Source organism: Nymphaea colorata, chromosome 2 (assembly GCF_008831285.2).
Source record: "Nymphaea colorata isolate Beijing-Zhang1983 chromosome 2, ASM883128v2, whole genome shotgun sequence".
In the NCBI taxonomy this organism is placed as follows: domain Eukaryota; kingdom Viridiplantae; phylum Streptophyta; class Magnoliopsida; order Nymphaeales; family Nymphaeaceae; genus Nymphaea; species Nymphaea colorata.
In genome coordinates this window covers 18,428,925-18,444,836 of record NC_045139.1, presented here as the reverse complement: position 1 = coordinate 18,444,836, position 15,912 = coordinate 18,428,925, and the positions used below count along the sequence as shown (strand labels likewise).

The window sequence follows — 15,912 nt, the reverse complement described above, 5'->3', positions numbered from 1 at the left end:
CGATCCATGCTTCTCACTATAAGAAGAGGTCTACCGAGTGCTTTGGCTATGCATGCATGGTTCAACAGCACCGGCAGCGGATCTCATTCTCCGCAGCCATGTCTTCCAGGCTCTTCCTTGTTCTCCTTTTCCTGGTCGCCTTCTCTGAGCTCTGTGTTTGCACAGAGTTGAGATTAACAGCTGATCAAGTGGGAGAGATACCACCCTCCAAGAACCTGGACTCTTCTCCCCCTGGTGGGACAGCCATTGATGGGATCACCCATTCAGCCTTTCTCAAGGCTGGTTATGGCGACAGCCTGCTTGGAGGGCCCAGGAAGTTTCACCAGCACCAGCAGCAGAGGCCCAACTGTCCTAAGGGCTGCCGGGGATTGCCTGGTCTCCATGTCTGCTGTGGAACGAGTGGTTGCAAGAACATACTGAGGAATCGATATCACTGTGGTGCTTGCCACCGGCCATGTCCCTTCGGCCAGGCTTGCTGCGAAGGGTTCTGCGTCGATACGATGGATGACGAAAACCACTGCGGGAAATGCGGGATGGCCTGCGCTGCGGGCGTGGCCTGCATCTTTGGCATGTGCGGCTACAGCCTTGGCTAGAAGCGGCAGCCACATGTGAGGATGGTGGTTCCTGGCTGGTTCCAGTCACAACACGATGATTTTAGTAAGAATAAGATGTCCGTCGTTTCGAATAACTGTGTTTCCCAGGGGAAATTGAGATAAATTTAGATATGAACCACTGAAAATATATTTATTCTCTCTCTCTCTCTCTCTCTCTCTCTCTCTCTCTCTCTATATATAATATATATATATATATATATATATATATATATATTGTCATCATTGGTTGTAACTTTTTATGATATGGTTAATGGTGTTTTCGATGATAATTTATTTTGCCAAAAAAAATAAATTTTTAATCATCTGACAGCACAATAGTTCTTGAAAACCTCTATTAGGAGAGTTGGATTTCGGACACCTATACCAAACTCAGGTCAATGCCTCATAGACACCAAACCCAACCAACGTTAGCATCTGGCTCCACCACTAGATAGAATTCTTCTACACATACATGCACACCACTCATAAATTCCTTCAACTTTTTTGCCTTAACCTTCACTTCTTTAATTAGAAGATATCGATCCTTTTTACACCAAAACCCGACCGAAGAAGAATAACGGGCGAATAGTCCAAGTGTGATTGGTACATATTTTACCTAATGAATGACTAGTTTTCGAGTCATATTTCAACCAGTACCAAGAAAACTAAAAGCATAAAGAATCAACTGCTTACAATGCATTGAAAGTTGATGAGTTAAAAGACCACCGTTCAAAAGGATGAACCAAAACTCTTTTTAGTGTGTGCACACCAAATTCGAGAAAAACCATTGATGAGTAGATACGAGACTTTTCAGATATACGTCCCTACATTACCAACAGGAAGGGACACAAGGAATACTTTTCTGGTGATCAAGAGAAGGGGCATCTATGAATTCATTATGTACTTCTGAAATGCAGTTACTATAAACATATGCCTGTTGGAGTCCAAAAACCTCGCCGATTTCCTCATTATCGAACAAAGAACTATTTTACAGTTACATTCAGTTATATTTTCAACCAACAGCATTGCACAAAATATTCTCGATTCCTTCAATGGTGAAACAAAATATTTTTGCTCAAAACAGACAACTCAAGCCCTCATCAGTAGTTATAGAATCCGAATCCCTATTGCTTCAGTGGTCAGCTCAAGCCCGAAGCCTTCAGCTGAGCTCCAATTTGCATGCGAGCTCATTATGAAGAGTTCAAAACTGAACTTGCTAATTTGCTAAAAGCTTTTAATCCAAGAGCTTTTATCTTATGCTCAAAGGAGAGATTTTATTATTCTGAATTGTGGAAGGAATACCGCACATAGGGTGGATCTCTGACTGTGTGACAGCCAAGGCCCGTTCTTCTACATGAGCTTCGTTGATTGGAGAATCACATCTGTCATAAAATTGACATCGTGCTTTCATACCCAGTCTGTCATAACATTGAGATCGTGCTTTGTGTGTACACACAGACATATATACATATATATGTAGTACAACGAATCAGATTTGAATCACATAAACTCTTAACCATATATACTTTCTAAAATATTCACAAATTCAAATGTGGATTCAAATATGAATGAAGAAAAATTAAATTCAGATCTGAATCCAATTCAAACCAAATTTTGAAGAAAAAGGCATTGGATATAAGATATTTGTTTAGAACTAAATCTGATCTGAATCTGATCAGACATTTACATATCTAGTTCTGAATCCGATTGGATATCATTTCTTAAGTCCAAATTTGATCTAATTTCTTAATCAAACACACACACACACATATATATATATATATATATATATATATATATATATATATATATATATATTGTGACAGTTAGGTGGAGGAAGAAAGTTAAATACGTGTTTTTTTAATCTTCTATGGCTCAAATTATTTTCTACAGGTAACATTCAGTATAAGATTACAACCATCCGGAAAAAAGGGAAGATTACAAACCTCTAAGGAACGGACTACCTAAGAGGGCCCAAAAGAAAAGGGAAGATTACTTAGAGAAATGGTGTCCACTAAGCCGCCACTTATGCGAAGATATACCTGCACAGAGCAAAGAAGAAAATAAGCCGTTCTGATTTTAAAAGAAGCCTCCGAGACGAGAACTTAATAAGTCGGACATGTGAAGCCTACACAAGCATGGTGCTTTTCATATTATTAGCAGGCATCCCATGCAAATCGCTCTATGCAGAGGAGCATTAAACAGCATTGGAAAAACAAAAGTTACAGCTTGGAGCCACTTTACCATAACTTTGGCTTACAAAAGCTTGCTGATACTCATTGTACTAACTGCTAAGTACATAGTGTTATGACCTATAGAAAAGGTTCCTTTTTCCCTTTGAAAATTGTTTGGTATCTGCAGTATGCAAATGCATCCAGAAGGATAGGAGCAATAGCTAATGTAGGAACAAACCTTCGGTAGAATCCACAAACTGGATGCCTGCAAGACTAGAAGGTTAAGCCATTGCCAGCTTTTCACAGAGTGATTTGTATGCTGCACTGCAATCCTTAAATTTTTCCTCTGCAACAGCCTAATTCACATGAAGCCACAGGGAATCAAGTCAGAAATTATATATTTTTCAAATTCAGTTTGCTAAGCCTGTCCATTTAAGAGAGGTTTGTCTAGCAAGTTGCAGCTGCAGATAAGGCTATATATGTTAGATTTTGATGTATCAGATACATTTACACTCCGACATCTTCACATTGGGTCAAAAATACTCCTAATAAATAAAATCACATTACAATAACACCCATAAAAGCTGTGTGTGGGGATCTGGATTAGATATGAATTCAGATCCAGCATGTCTTAATAGCCTCAAGTGGCCATGGTCTTGAACCATGCACGTAAGTACCAAAAACAATGCTTTGTTAACCTCCTTGTAAACAAGTCAGCCTTCTGATTCTCAACGTCAACATAGTGGGGCTGAATTCCTTGGACCCCATTTAATGAAATGTTGATCTATCTCGATGTGCTTTGTTCAACCATAATAAATTGAGTTTAAGGTAAATGTTTATGGTACTTTGATTATCACACAACAGTGACCTTGAAGTATACTCTCAAATCGCCAACAGATGTCTAAACCCCATGGATTTTAGCTGTGACAATTATATTTGCCTCAGTACTTGTTCTAGCAATAGCCTTATGCTTTCTACTTCTTCAAGATAAGATTCTCATCAAGAAACATATCACAGCCTGAAACCTATCTCCTTGCATCTGGATCTTTTGCTAGTCAGCATCTATATAAGTAATAACTTCAGGTGAATTAAGGTCTTCATAGAGAAGCTCATCTCCAACTGTCTATTTCAGATATCTTAATATTCTCTTCACGGCATCCATGTGACCAGTTCTTAGTTGATCATAAGCTGGAAAAATTGATTGACAGATAATACCCAGTCTGGTGAATGTGAGAAACAGAAGTGTTCCAACTACACTTTGATACTTGATCAGACCACTATATGCCCCCAACTCAACAGCTTAATTTCTAATGCAGGACACCTGAGCAGATAAGGGTTTGCAATCCTTCTTTCTAGAATCGCTAATGAATAGAAGATATGTCGAATTAATATTAAAGTGCCAACCCTCCAAGACTCAAAACAGCTCAAGGCTCTAAGATCATTCATTTTAAATCATTAAGTTGGAAGATCTTTCCCTATTGGACATATTTGTCAGGAAAGCTAACAAAAATTTGAAAATATAGAAAATGCTGTAAAATACATAAATTTTAGAGTAACAGTAGAGAACAATATTTTAGTTGCAATTTTGCTACAACAACTATGACATAAACATTTGAAGGATTTTTAAAACATAAAACAGAAAAACAGGGAGAATACTTGTGCCCAAAAAGTGTGAAAAAAACTAAAAAGAAAACATATAAATGCCATGATAAATATCATTCCACACACACACACATGTATAGTGAATGGTGACTCTGGCTGTCCAAAATAGCTCAATCATAAGGGCAGTCTGATCCATCGTGATGGATGGTTGAGAGAAAACAAAAAAAAAGGTGCAAACTAATATGAGATGACAAAAATGGTCATCACCTTTTTCTCCTTGTTTTTTTTCTCAATCATCCATCTTGATGGATCAGCAGCCCTCATGACTTGAGAAAGGCAGAGTCACCATTCAATTTCTCTCTCTCTCTCTCTCTCTCTCTCTCTCTCTCTCTATCTATATATATATATATATATATATATATATATATAATGTTATTTTCAATTTCTACAAGAAATTCCTGTTATTATTGAGAAGCTTCACATTGGTGGTATTATCACAAATGTTGCAGATATTGTTGAATATGAGGGAAAGCATGTGGATGAAACACATGACTCCTCTTTTATTCTATCTATTAGCTATAAGTGTGCATGTAAATCTGTTGATGCATTAGAGCGTACATCTGAAATAACATGCACATGTACATCACATGTCCAGGTGGATATATTTCACAGTGAGATAGATAAAGAGATTACTTTGGATTTCATGAGACTTGAGCATTATCATGAAGAGATTGTTTAGCTTAATAATTCAACAAAATAAACATGCTAAACTTTTTTCACAGGCAGGAAATGATCAACTCTAGGAAGGAAGGACGAAGAGGCAGACTGGCATTTAAGAAATGGTTGCCATCTAGGACATGCCCATAACCATCATATACATGATTAGAACATGTTAACCTACTCGAACAGTATTGTTACACCCACACACGTTTTGTTTCACTCATCTACCAAGAAATACCACCATCCAGGTTTATCTTCCAAACTTCCATCAGCTAAAAGCAAACCTTTTGACAGCAAATATCATCCAGCTAAGAATGTCCACCAATTTATTGGAATATCTTCCATATCCTTTCTCATGTTTACATACTTAAGCTTAAATGCTTAATCTACTGGAATTTATTGAAAGATGGATGTTTCATTTTACTCAAGATGATGGTGAATCCTAATGGCACAACAATATGATCTCGAACAGGACAAACACTAAAGCAAATTTTTATACTAAAAAACTCTCTACTAAGTAAAGGACTAAAGGTACCTTTGAAGAACCTTGATGACGGTCTGGATGCCACCTTAAGGCACAAGATCTATACCTGAAATCAGTATAAGTGGCCTTCAGCAGAAGTATTATAGTGTCAAAGAAACCCCAAGCACAACTAAGTATATTGGAAAATAATACAATGAAGACCTACAATGGAATAAAAGAATGGATATAATCAAGTGAAAGATTTTCACAAGGGACAGAGCAAATAAATGACATCTTAAAAGTCATAACCTGAAGGTAAATAACAAAGAATAATATGCGGCTGTGAGAAACTAGAACTTACGCACTCTTAACATCTTCAAGTTTGAGAGGACCAGAAGCATTCAAGCCAAGAATTAGTCGATCAGAAACTGAATCTGATCTGGTGAAATTACCCTCTGCATAAGACTCATTAGAATCATGTGCTCCATACCTCCAATTCCAACTCCTTCTATGGTAATGGTCAGAAAAGTTTCTCCAATGCGAGCTTTCGTTGGAGCCTTCTTCTCTAGTGAAGGACCAATAGAAGCACCGGTTCCCAGAAAATGCATATCGAAATATATTCTCCACTTCCTCATCTTCATCCGAACAAAATTGAAATCCACCTTTCTCTGAGAGGTTGTGTGTTCAACAATTAGAGAACTTGCAGAGACCAAATTCACACTCCTGCAAATACTATTACAACTACAAGTGTTTGCTACCATGCAAATTCAGATTCTCTGTCACATGGGTGCAGCAAATAAGCTGCTAAGAGTACATTAACAGGCATAGCAATCGCATATCAAATGACAGACTATGCATGCTTGACAAGCATGCAGAGGCTGTGCATCTAGCTGTATCTGTTTCATATTGGCATTCATATTAGAGGGGCTGTAAGCTCAGACATGGTAGGTGCTGCTTATCAACCAATGAAGTAGTGCATACTTGCACTTCATGGTTTTCATTATTGGGAACGAAGAACGCATGAGAGTCTGGTAATGCAAAAAAAGATATATATCATTCTCATTGTTTCAGACCCTGTTCAATGATGAAAACAAATTCAAGGTATATAGCATTCTCATTGTTTCAGACCCTGTTCAATGATGAAAACAAATTCAAGGATCTGCCATAATAAGTTACCACCTGATGAGTATGACCAAACAAAAAAACTGAGTTTTTCTTCCAACCATCAACAAAGATGTGCTACATTGGATCCACTGGCAGTTTAGGCCCATTCAAATAAGATCATGGCCTTACCAACAAAGAAGTAACCACCAATGCAACAGGAAAGATTCTCAAGTTGAGCAAGTATAGGGAAGCATGTGCTCCATTCACAGCATAGTACAGATAGAAGCCAGTTATATTTATTATTTAGTACAAGCTTCTTATTAGCTTCTAACTCTTTAAGCCTCTAAGACTCTAAGTACACAGCTAATCACAATTACGTTTCTTGAGGCTCAATGTCAAATAGGCCAAGGCAATCTTGGCAACTCAACTTGGTGATTAGGCAAATGACTATGTAGTTTAATTTACTAGAAGTTGAACAAGAAACTTATAATTTATTATCTATAGACTTTGTAAACTAACATATAAGTTTATCCGATCATATATCACAATAACAATAACAACAATATGTCAATAGTACAAAATTACGGGCCTTACACAATTACATAGTTATACATAATTAGTGAATATTTTAGCATATTCATTATTCACTTAATTCTCAGATTTTTATCAGCGGGGTTCTTCTTGGCATTAATTGAGAAGTTTATTTACAGAGGAAAAACTCGAGAATTTAAGAAAATTGAAAAAACAAAAGTCAAACTAAGAAATTATGAATTTTTGAATTTTATTACAACTTCAAAAAAATATATAAAATATTGTTAAAATGTTAAAAAGAAAGAATAAAATATTGAAAATATAATCAGAGTTGATTTTTTTAAGTTCAAAGGGAGAATGTCACAAAAATATTGTGATATTTTTGAAATCAACTGGAATTCGGGATATTTTATGATATGCAATAAATTACATTTTTTTCATTTTACTTGTACTGCAATATTGTGAAAATGTGACCAACATGTGTGACTATGATTTTCAGTTATATATTGTAACCTTAAGGAAGAATGTGTGATTAACTCAATCAGTGAATCGATCATAAAACTTAAGTTGATTTGGCCAAGTTTGAACGACTCACCCCAAATTTTAGTAAGGGCCCTACCAGGCCAACTCAAGTATGTCACAAGTTGGCATCCAGAGAATAGAGATTGCTAACACTGCAGCCAACACAAAATAAAGGTACTTCCACAGCTTTATTGTTCAAAGCACTTCACCAATCAGTCATTTTTCTCCAATTACATGAATGAGTAGATGATAAGTCACATGGGTACTTCAATAAGGTCCACGTACCCGTGTTGCCGTACCCATACCCAAAGTGGGTACCTGGGCACACTTGGGTACTTTTTAAATCAAAACCAATCCAAACTGCTTAAGTTTACGTTATGTAATTTTTTTCAACTCAGTTTTTATTTTGTTTTTTGATTTATTTTTCATTAACATGTAATATTTTTATTTAAAATCACTTGTTTATTTAAATGTAGCTTTCATTTTGATTTTTTTGTGTTATTTTGTGTGTGTGTGTGTGTATATCCTGCCATACCCCCATACCCATATTTGTCCGTAGACTCTGTACCCATATCTTCTTACCCGTACCCATTTGACTTAGTAAAATATAGGGGCAGTGCTACTGCTACCTTCAAAATGGATTGTGGAGAATGGTCAGTGGCCATTCTTTCTTAAACTTACAAGGTTATTTGTTGTCTTAGAAAAGGAAAAGGATGCACTAACTTTATCTCTGTTTTACATATGGCAATAGACAAAATGTAAATCTCCAAGCTACGCCAGTATGCCTCTAACCTGAGAGACGTAACTCAGGGTGGTGCATAAATCACATAGCCAATGGCATATTGTTCCTCATAATGACACCTTGCCTAAAGGTGCACAACTTTCACCTTAAGATGGCCTTCCACTTAATCTCCTTTTCAGTCAAATGGCATGCAGTAGCTATCCCTTGTTTATTTGCAGGCAGGCCACCATAATTTGTTAACTGTGGGAAAATGTAAGGCAGAAAAGATGTTTGATTACAAGGTAACCCTAAACAAACTCTACCAATCCAAACAGGTTGAAGTTACAATGAGATTTTTTTTCAGCCAGCATGCATCAGGATATCATATTCAAATCCAAGAGAAAGGAGAGAGCATATTACACATATAAATGTACAACCATGGATGTGTTGCTGATTGGAGATAGGTGGAGGCAAGGTTTCCATTGATAGCTGTAGTAAATGATGAAGATTGATGCTCTTACATTGTGGTTGTTGGCAGCCAAATGTAGTAGATACAAATAACAATGATGACACATGATTGTAGTGACAATGGCAAAGAACAAGCAAGGTGATCATGATGACACCCAGTAATTAGAACTGACAAGAACAACTAATGAATTTGGTGATAATCATGATCACAGAAAATAAATGATGATTGTCCATTCCTCATATGAAGGTCAATCATTTAATTGATGACAACTGTGCTAATACAGGTATTTAAAATAATAAAGGCATCTATAGAAAAATATAGCTGGTTTCAGTAACAAAATATCAAACAGATGTGTTGGAAGAAAATAGTCGACCAAACACCATTTTAGTCCTCCTATGGTATAAAACGATCTTTTAGACTGAAGGATTTACAAATCTTGGGAACAGCCTTCTGGTCTTCACAGAAAAGCAATATTTTGAGTATGAAGAAAAAAAACCTCTGAGACATTTACTTACTGTTCCTTCTATAACTTTCCCATGGAGATTCCTCTGGACCACGACTCCATTTTGCCTTGTTGGCACCACCAATAAAAGCCCTTTTATACCATGAAGAAGTTGTCCCACTTCTTGAATAGTCACGTGGATCGTCAGTAGTGTTCCAGCTCTGAAGCCTCATAAAACAATCAAACAGGTTAGTCATCTCTTAGGGCAAAGAATAGCAGTCATGGCTAAAGAAGCTGAAAGACACAGAAGGAAATTAGAAGTACCTTCTGAATCCTTAGGCCAATAGACACTATGAAAGTACCAACAAAATGCCTTTTACAGTTTGTGCTTGTTGTGAGCATATGGTTGACATACTAGAAACCAAAAATAGCTCCAAGTAATTCTGGAGAGTCATGCCTAGTTCGGGAATAAAATTGGCATGCCCTCTAGCCCTAGAAAGTATAAAGAACCATTTCTCACATGTGTGGGCTGGAACAAATAACTAACCGAAGTCATGAGTAGCTCAGCATAGCATAAGGCCCCAAAAATTAAAATGTGCAATTGCCTTTGTGTAGATTTGTCCTCATCGTGCCTGCTTGAACCACACATTCCCTGATGATTTTGTTTTCACCGCGTTCAGGGAAGCTGGAAAGGTGCACTTAGACAAAGAAAGATGAAGACATAAATTCAACCCTACAGAGGAAAGTCATAAGTGGGTACATAAAGAATCTCAGAGCTGCATGTTATCAATTATATACTATCTATTATATTCAATCAATTGATACAGAAAATGGTTTCTGAGGACAGAAAATGGCTGCTCCTATCTTATAAATTATGACTTTCAAAGGGAAGCTTCTTCCTTCCATTGGCAAATATTCTCACAAACACTGTTAAGAGGATAATTTTTTAGGAGTTCAAGCCTTTCAATAAAAAGTAGAGGTACCAACTACAGCACCAGAACATAGGTAAGTGAACATTGATGACTTGACCTCTATACCTACCACAAATTGATATGACCTAACAATTCAAAGGCATGATCCATTGGCTTTTTAATATGATAATGCCTTCCAAAAGTGCTACTTCAGCATCATAAATTTAACTTGAAAGTATATTTCCTCTTCCACGCCTCTTCTCTGAACATTAGCAAAGCACAATACAGATCACTCAACAGCATGCCATTAAAAAGCCAATTATCTCAGCCTTAATTCAAAAAAGTTCATGTAATAAACTTCTTTTTTTGAAAACCAACAAGGCAAAAAACCAATGAACAAAAAACAAACAAATAGAAGGCTGCATGAACAAGAAAAAGCCTTGAGAATGATCCACTCCAACCTGAAAAAGATACTCTGCATATGCACTAACATTCCTCAGCAGTGTCCTTTTTGCTTCCATCTTTCTGAATCTTTTGGAATAATTGTTGCATCTCTACAACAAACAGAACAAATAGTGAATCAACTTCGAAGAAGACCTTATAAACAGTAATGAAGTTTATCTGAACAATTGTTGCATGTTGCAAATTAAAATCCATATAGAGGTCTAGATTGAAGACTTGTTTATCATACTCTAGGTAGAGTCAGCCATATTCATGTGTTTGACAGGATGACGAATTGCAGAATGAAGAAAAATATCATGTAAAAACATACTGCATCATATAACGAAACACTTACTGCGAGATGCAAGTTAAAACATATCAATACATAGAACAGAGAGTAGTCCACTTTTCATTTGCTAGCGTGAGCTATATTCATGAGTTAGCTAATCACAGAACTGATAACATGTCAAGGTCAATCAAACACGTGAGGAACACATGTAAAAACATACTGTATCATGCTAGTCGTTAATTTTTGTTACACAATTTCAAACATGGATATGCACAGCCATGAATGCAATTCACTACATGGGCTATTATTGGTACGATGTTATTCAACCTTTGGTCCATCCAATCTACAATGAGGCTCACTATATGAGTTATTGATCAAGAGGCATTAACTCATGGTCATGCTCCTCTAACATGTCAAGGTCAATCAAACACGTGAGGAATTTTATCATACAAAAGAAATTATCTAAACAGGCCTGTAGAGGATATAGATTTTTCAAAACTTCGCGTAAAGTGTTTGCTTCCTTTGACCTTGAACTTGAACAACTACACAAGCCTCCACTCACAACTTAAAAACTGCACAAATGTGCAGGTCGTCATCAGAAAGAAATGTGACAGAACCAATCTCCCGTCCAGGATACAGTGACATTTACGTCTAACTCTTGCAAGAATGATCCATTTGTTTTCCTTTCTTTTGGTTCATTCTTTTTCTGTTTTTGTGTCTCAGGTACCTAAACTCGGGGAATTGCTAAACAACTCCCTTACAAATTAACGTCTGATTAATGGTTGAAAACCAAGATTCTATCAGAAAGCACACAGCTTTCATTTCAACCACCCTTGGCTCATTTAAGCTGCTTAAACTATTTACAACAAATTGATGACCATGAAAAAACTCCTGTTCATGGAAAATTTGTAGGAAATTCATGTTAACAGTTTCCCTTCAAAATAAATTAGTTCTACACTTCTATTGCAACTATGGTAACAAGCTGGTATCTGCAGACAATGACCAGCAAAGAGAAATTCGTCATTTCCATCACCTGTTTCACGAGAAATGAAAGCGAACCCAAAAATCATTCGATGACCAAGATTGCAGCCTACGCCGTGGTAAAAAGAACAAAAAACAAAGCAAAGATATTCCCAGAATACGCATACTCTCTTTCAATCAAAGTTCGCTTCCAACTTCCTGATCATAATATATGCGTCCAACTTCCTGACCATAATATAATCATATAGTAGCAGAAGAAGAATGTTTTCAAATTTCCACCAGATCGAAGGGTCTACTTTCTCTTGTTAAATTGGAACATTCCTAAGAACGAATAAAGAAACAACAACCACTCAAACGGCTCATATATAACCCTATCAAAGAACAGCCGCAAGAAGAAGCACCAATTTGAATCAAGATAAGCACCAATTTTGATGTTACGAAACGTGGCAAGAAAAAATTGTACTATTAGAGAGGCAAACATCAATGGCAAGCACAACCATGTTCAAATCACAAAATTAAATTAAGGAAATAACAGAAACGCTCACTGAATCCCATTGGGTTCTCCTCCTCCTCTCCAGAACAGCAGTAGAATGAATATGGGCAGCCCTATTCCCCAAAGATACGACCTGGAGATGATGAATGTGGCTAGTGCTGATCTTCAAGGCATTATTCATCTCTTAGTATAAATAATACCAAAATAAAAAAGTTTTTGAAGCTATTCAATCATCTGCTTCTTCTTCTCGCCATTTTCTTTTGGTCTTCTTTTGGGTATCTGTCCTGTTTATGTACAAAGGCAGCACAAGCGTCCGTTGTTCGCAGGCAGTGTGATTTTTGGCTACTTGGTTGCCCATCGGCAGTGGAAATTCGGCGTGGAAAAACTCGCGATACTTCAAAGGTGTTCGTCCTCGAGAGAAAATATCGGCCCATATTTTAATTCAAAAATAAATACTTAAGAAGTAATCTTTTCAGATAAATAATACCAACAACCATTAAGTCCAAAGCCTCGAAAAATCCTTTTCGACCTCAATCATATAGGTGGTTCTCCTTTTTTACAGTGCTAGGGATCAGGCATGTTGCTCAGTGTTTGCGTACAGCAGAACAAGGCACTCATCATTCTACAGTTCGTCTGTTTGGATGCTAAATCTCACAATTTTAAGAACATTTCACTCAAAGTGTCAGTTTCGCAAGAGAAAGACAAACTAAGCCACTTGGGTTGTCTACTATTGTGTTGTCATGATCAGTTGCTCGTATAAGTTTTTCATATTTCATTTACAAATATGATGTCCAATAAAAGTGAATTCAGTGACTTGAAGTTGTGCTACAAAAATTGCACCATGCAGAAGTATTTGAATGTTTCTCTTTATATACAACACTAAGGATAGAAGAGATTGCAGCCCACTGCCACCCAGGCTCTAACCCTGCATAGGACCGTGGAGGTAGGTCCTTCAGCCTCTTCCGGTGGTAGATTGATTGTTAACCTCCAGCCCAATCCAGACAAAGGAGAGAAAAGAAACAGTATTCAAAACAAGCCCGATTGACTTATTCAGCACAATAAAGAAACATATATATATATATCAACCATATTTTTACATTTGTGTGAGAGAAGGTTTGCAAATGACAAATTTACACATTTTCAGTCATTGATCGTAAAGTCACAAAAAGATATTGACAAGCGTCAAATTGAGCCACTGAAAAGCTAAATCCTTTTATCTCGAAGAACACAGAATAGTGGATCATGCTTGCAGCATGTTAATGGTGAATCACCAGTTTGATTCTTATGGGCATTACTCCTTTGTGTCATATAGAGATATAACGAGACACTATATTAAAGGTGTGCCGACTCTATCCCATGCAATGCATTAAGGCAGTTTCAAACCCTAGACGGTCTTTTTTGCCGGGGGAGAAAGCGGCTGGCAGAGGGAGAAAGCTCGGCTTTATTTTTCGGGCAATGGCTCGTAAGTCTGAATTTATTTTACTAGACAAACCTTGTGACCACATGTATGGGAACATGTTCGGTTGGGTCCGCACAACAGTTTGAAACACATAGACGGTCTGCACATATCGACATATTTAGAAGATTCAAACTCCGTTAGATTCACACTTGCGAGCAGGCCAAGCCTTACAGGCCATCACCGATTCCCTGACCGTATAAACGCATGACAATGAAGGTAGAAAAGAAGGAACAATGATCATGTCAATTTTGAAGATAGATGGTAACGCTGTAGTATAGTGAATCGTGATTTTCACATTGCCGATTTGACGGCTATACCAATTGCAAAATTTAATCTACCCGATTGCTGCCCTTCTATTTGGACTTTGAAAGAACTAAAAAACAAGACATTTTTTAGTAGCATGATGCACAAGAATACTGCATATAGATACTTTAAGATTTTTCAAAATCTTCAATATAGTATTGTTTTGAAGCCTTGGCTCGCACATGAAGTTTTACAATGCCTCGCTATGTTGTCTTCAAAAATTATAAACTATTGAAATGTATACAGTTGGGTTCCTAAAAAACATGAGAATTGAACTAATAACATTTTGCAATCAAATTTTAGGCAAAAACAAATGTAATGTAGCTTTGATGCAATATTTATGTTTACTCTTTGAAATTTTAAAATAGTTCAACCCCATAAGACATAGATATACGCACAATTTATGACTTAAACTTAGTTGTTTGAGCATATTATTGAGAACTTAGCTTTCTAATTTTGGATTGTATCATGAAAAGCAAGTGATTTGCAGAAGTTCGAAAAGAATGCAAGAGAGGCAAATATCAAAAGAATAATATGGTTGTAAAACTATCTCCATAACCGGTAAATTTCATTTATTAAAGAAAAAAATGCACATTCAACTTAAAAAGAAAATCTTCTGAAAAAATAGTACTTGCAATGACTATTAACAAACTTCAGAGAAGAAATGGAGTTTTTGCCCACAACCAGTTCTTGCATGAAACGGGTTGGCTTCAGCTAATTACCAAAGCAAAAGATTAGTAAGTATAACCGGTTTTGGATTTCCGTTAGACCCACATGAATGTTGACAGATCCCATTTTAAATGTTTAGTGCCTGTACTGTGATTGCACTTGAGTCCCAGTAGAAATAGCTGCCAAGTTGATTCCGTTTCAAACGGATCTAACAGGTGAGAACCAATGCAGATCTACCTAGCTTTTGTGATATAAATAAGTGTTTTTTCTTTTTTTGGTCTGGAGAGTGTTTACATGTGCAGAATATTTCTATCACCAAGGACCTCATACCTTGAAGAGGCCAAAGCCCTTCCCCAGAGATCCTTGATCCAAGACTCATCTTACATGTGCAGAATATTTCTCGCCAAGGACCCCAGTACCTTAAAGACATTCATCAACTAAGCATCATGCATCCACCGATTATAATCCATAGGAGTAGCGCCTACAAGATTCGAGCTGACAACCAGCCAGCCTTATACCACTCCACCAGTCTAACCAGTATGCCGCACCCTCAGGGCTTGGTTTAAAACACATTCACAAAAAAATGATACTCTCAAGATAGCATGTGCAATTGCTTTAACAATATAAATTTTCAATAAAGTTTATATTCCCCCCTCAGTAGAATAAAAAAAAAAACAGGTCTTTTGTTCTTTACGTCTTAAAAGCTTAAATAAATAATGGTACTTTTCTCATTTTAAGCTACATCTCTTGGTTGAGAATTTGTAAAGAAAAACATACTTTCTAAAAAAGAGATATTCTTGGTTAGCCTGTTTCTACAAGTTTAACATGATGGAGCCCATTTAGTGAATGGGAAAAAATGAGGATGACTCGAGCAGGTTTGATGCGGAATGGGAAAAAATGAGAGAAAAGAAGAAAGTGATGACCAAGAATTTCAAAGTACACAAAAGTACTGGTGCAAGTAAATTTTACACAAGGCTTCGACGTTCCTAATGAGAAACTAAGAAACCTACATTTAGACTGCATAA

The 15,912-nt window shown here is 36.8% G+C and overlaps 2 protein-coding genes across 3 annotated transcripts; one reads left to right on the top strand and one right to left on the bottom strand.

Annotated features, from left to right (window-relative positions):
* Positions 1–98: 98 nt before the first annotated feature.
* On the top strand, positions 99–593 carry LOC116248808 (protein GRIM REAPER-like). Its single transcript, XM_031621788.2, has one exon. The coding sequence runs from the start codon at positions 99–101 to the stop codon at positions 591–593; it is 495 nt and encodes a 164-aa protein (XP_031477648.1).
* Positions 594–2,424: 1,831 nt separating this feature from the next.
* On the bottom strand, positions 2,425–12,877 carry LOC116248429 (uncharacterized). Of its 2 annotated transcripts, XM_050076308.1 has the most exons (8): positions 12,509–12,877; positions 10,714–10,806; positions 9,889–9,993; positions 9,415–9,562; positions 5,914–6,220; positions 5,625–5,679; positions 3,006–3,123; positions 2,425–2,635 (listed from the first exon to the last, which is right to left on the bottom strand). In XM_050076308.1, exons 1-7 carry the CDS (start codon positions 12,635–12,637, stop codon positions 3,049–3,051), a joined length of 912 nt encoding a protein of 303 aa, XP_049932265.1. In that variant the 5' UTR covers positions 12,638–12,877; the 3' UTR covers positions 2,425–2,635; positions 3,006–3,048. The 2 variants fall into 2 exon arrangements, with proteins under 2 accessions (XP_049932265.1, XP_031477071.1); XM_031621211.2 differs by lacking the exon at positions 9,889–9,993 and having other exon boundaries at positions 12,509–12,870.
* Positions 12,878–15,912: the final 3,035 nt, after the last annotated feature.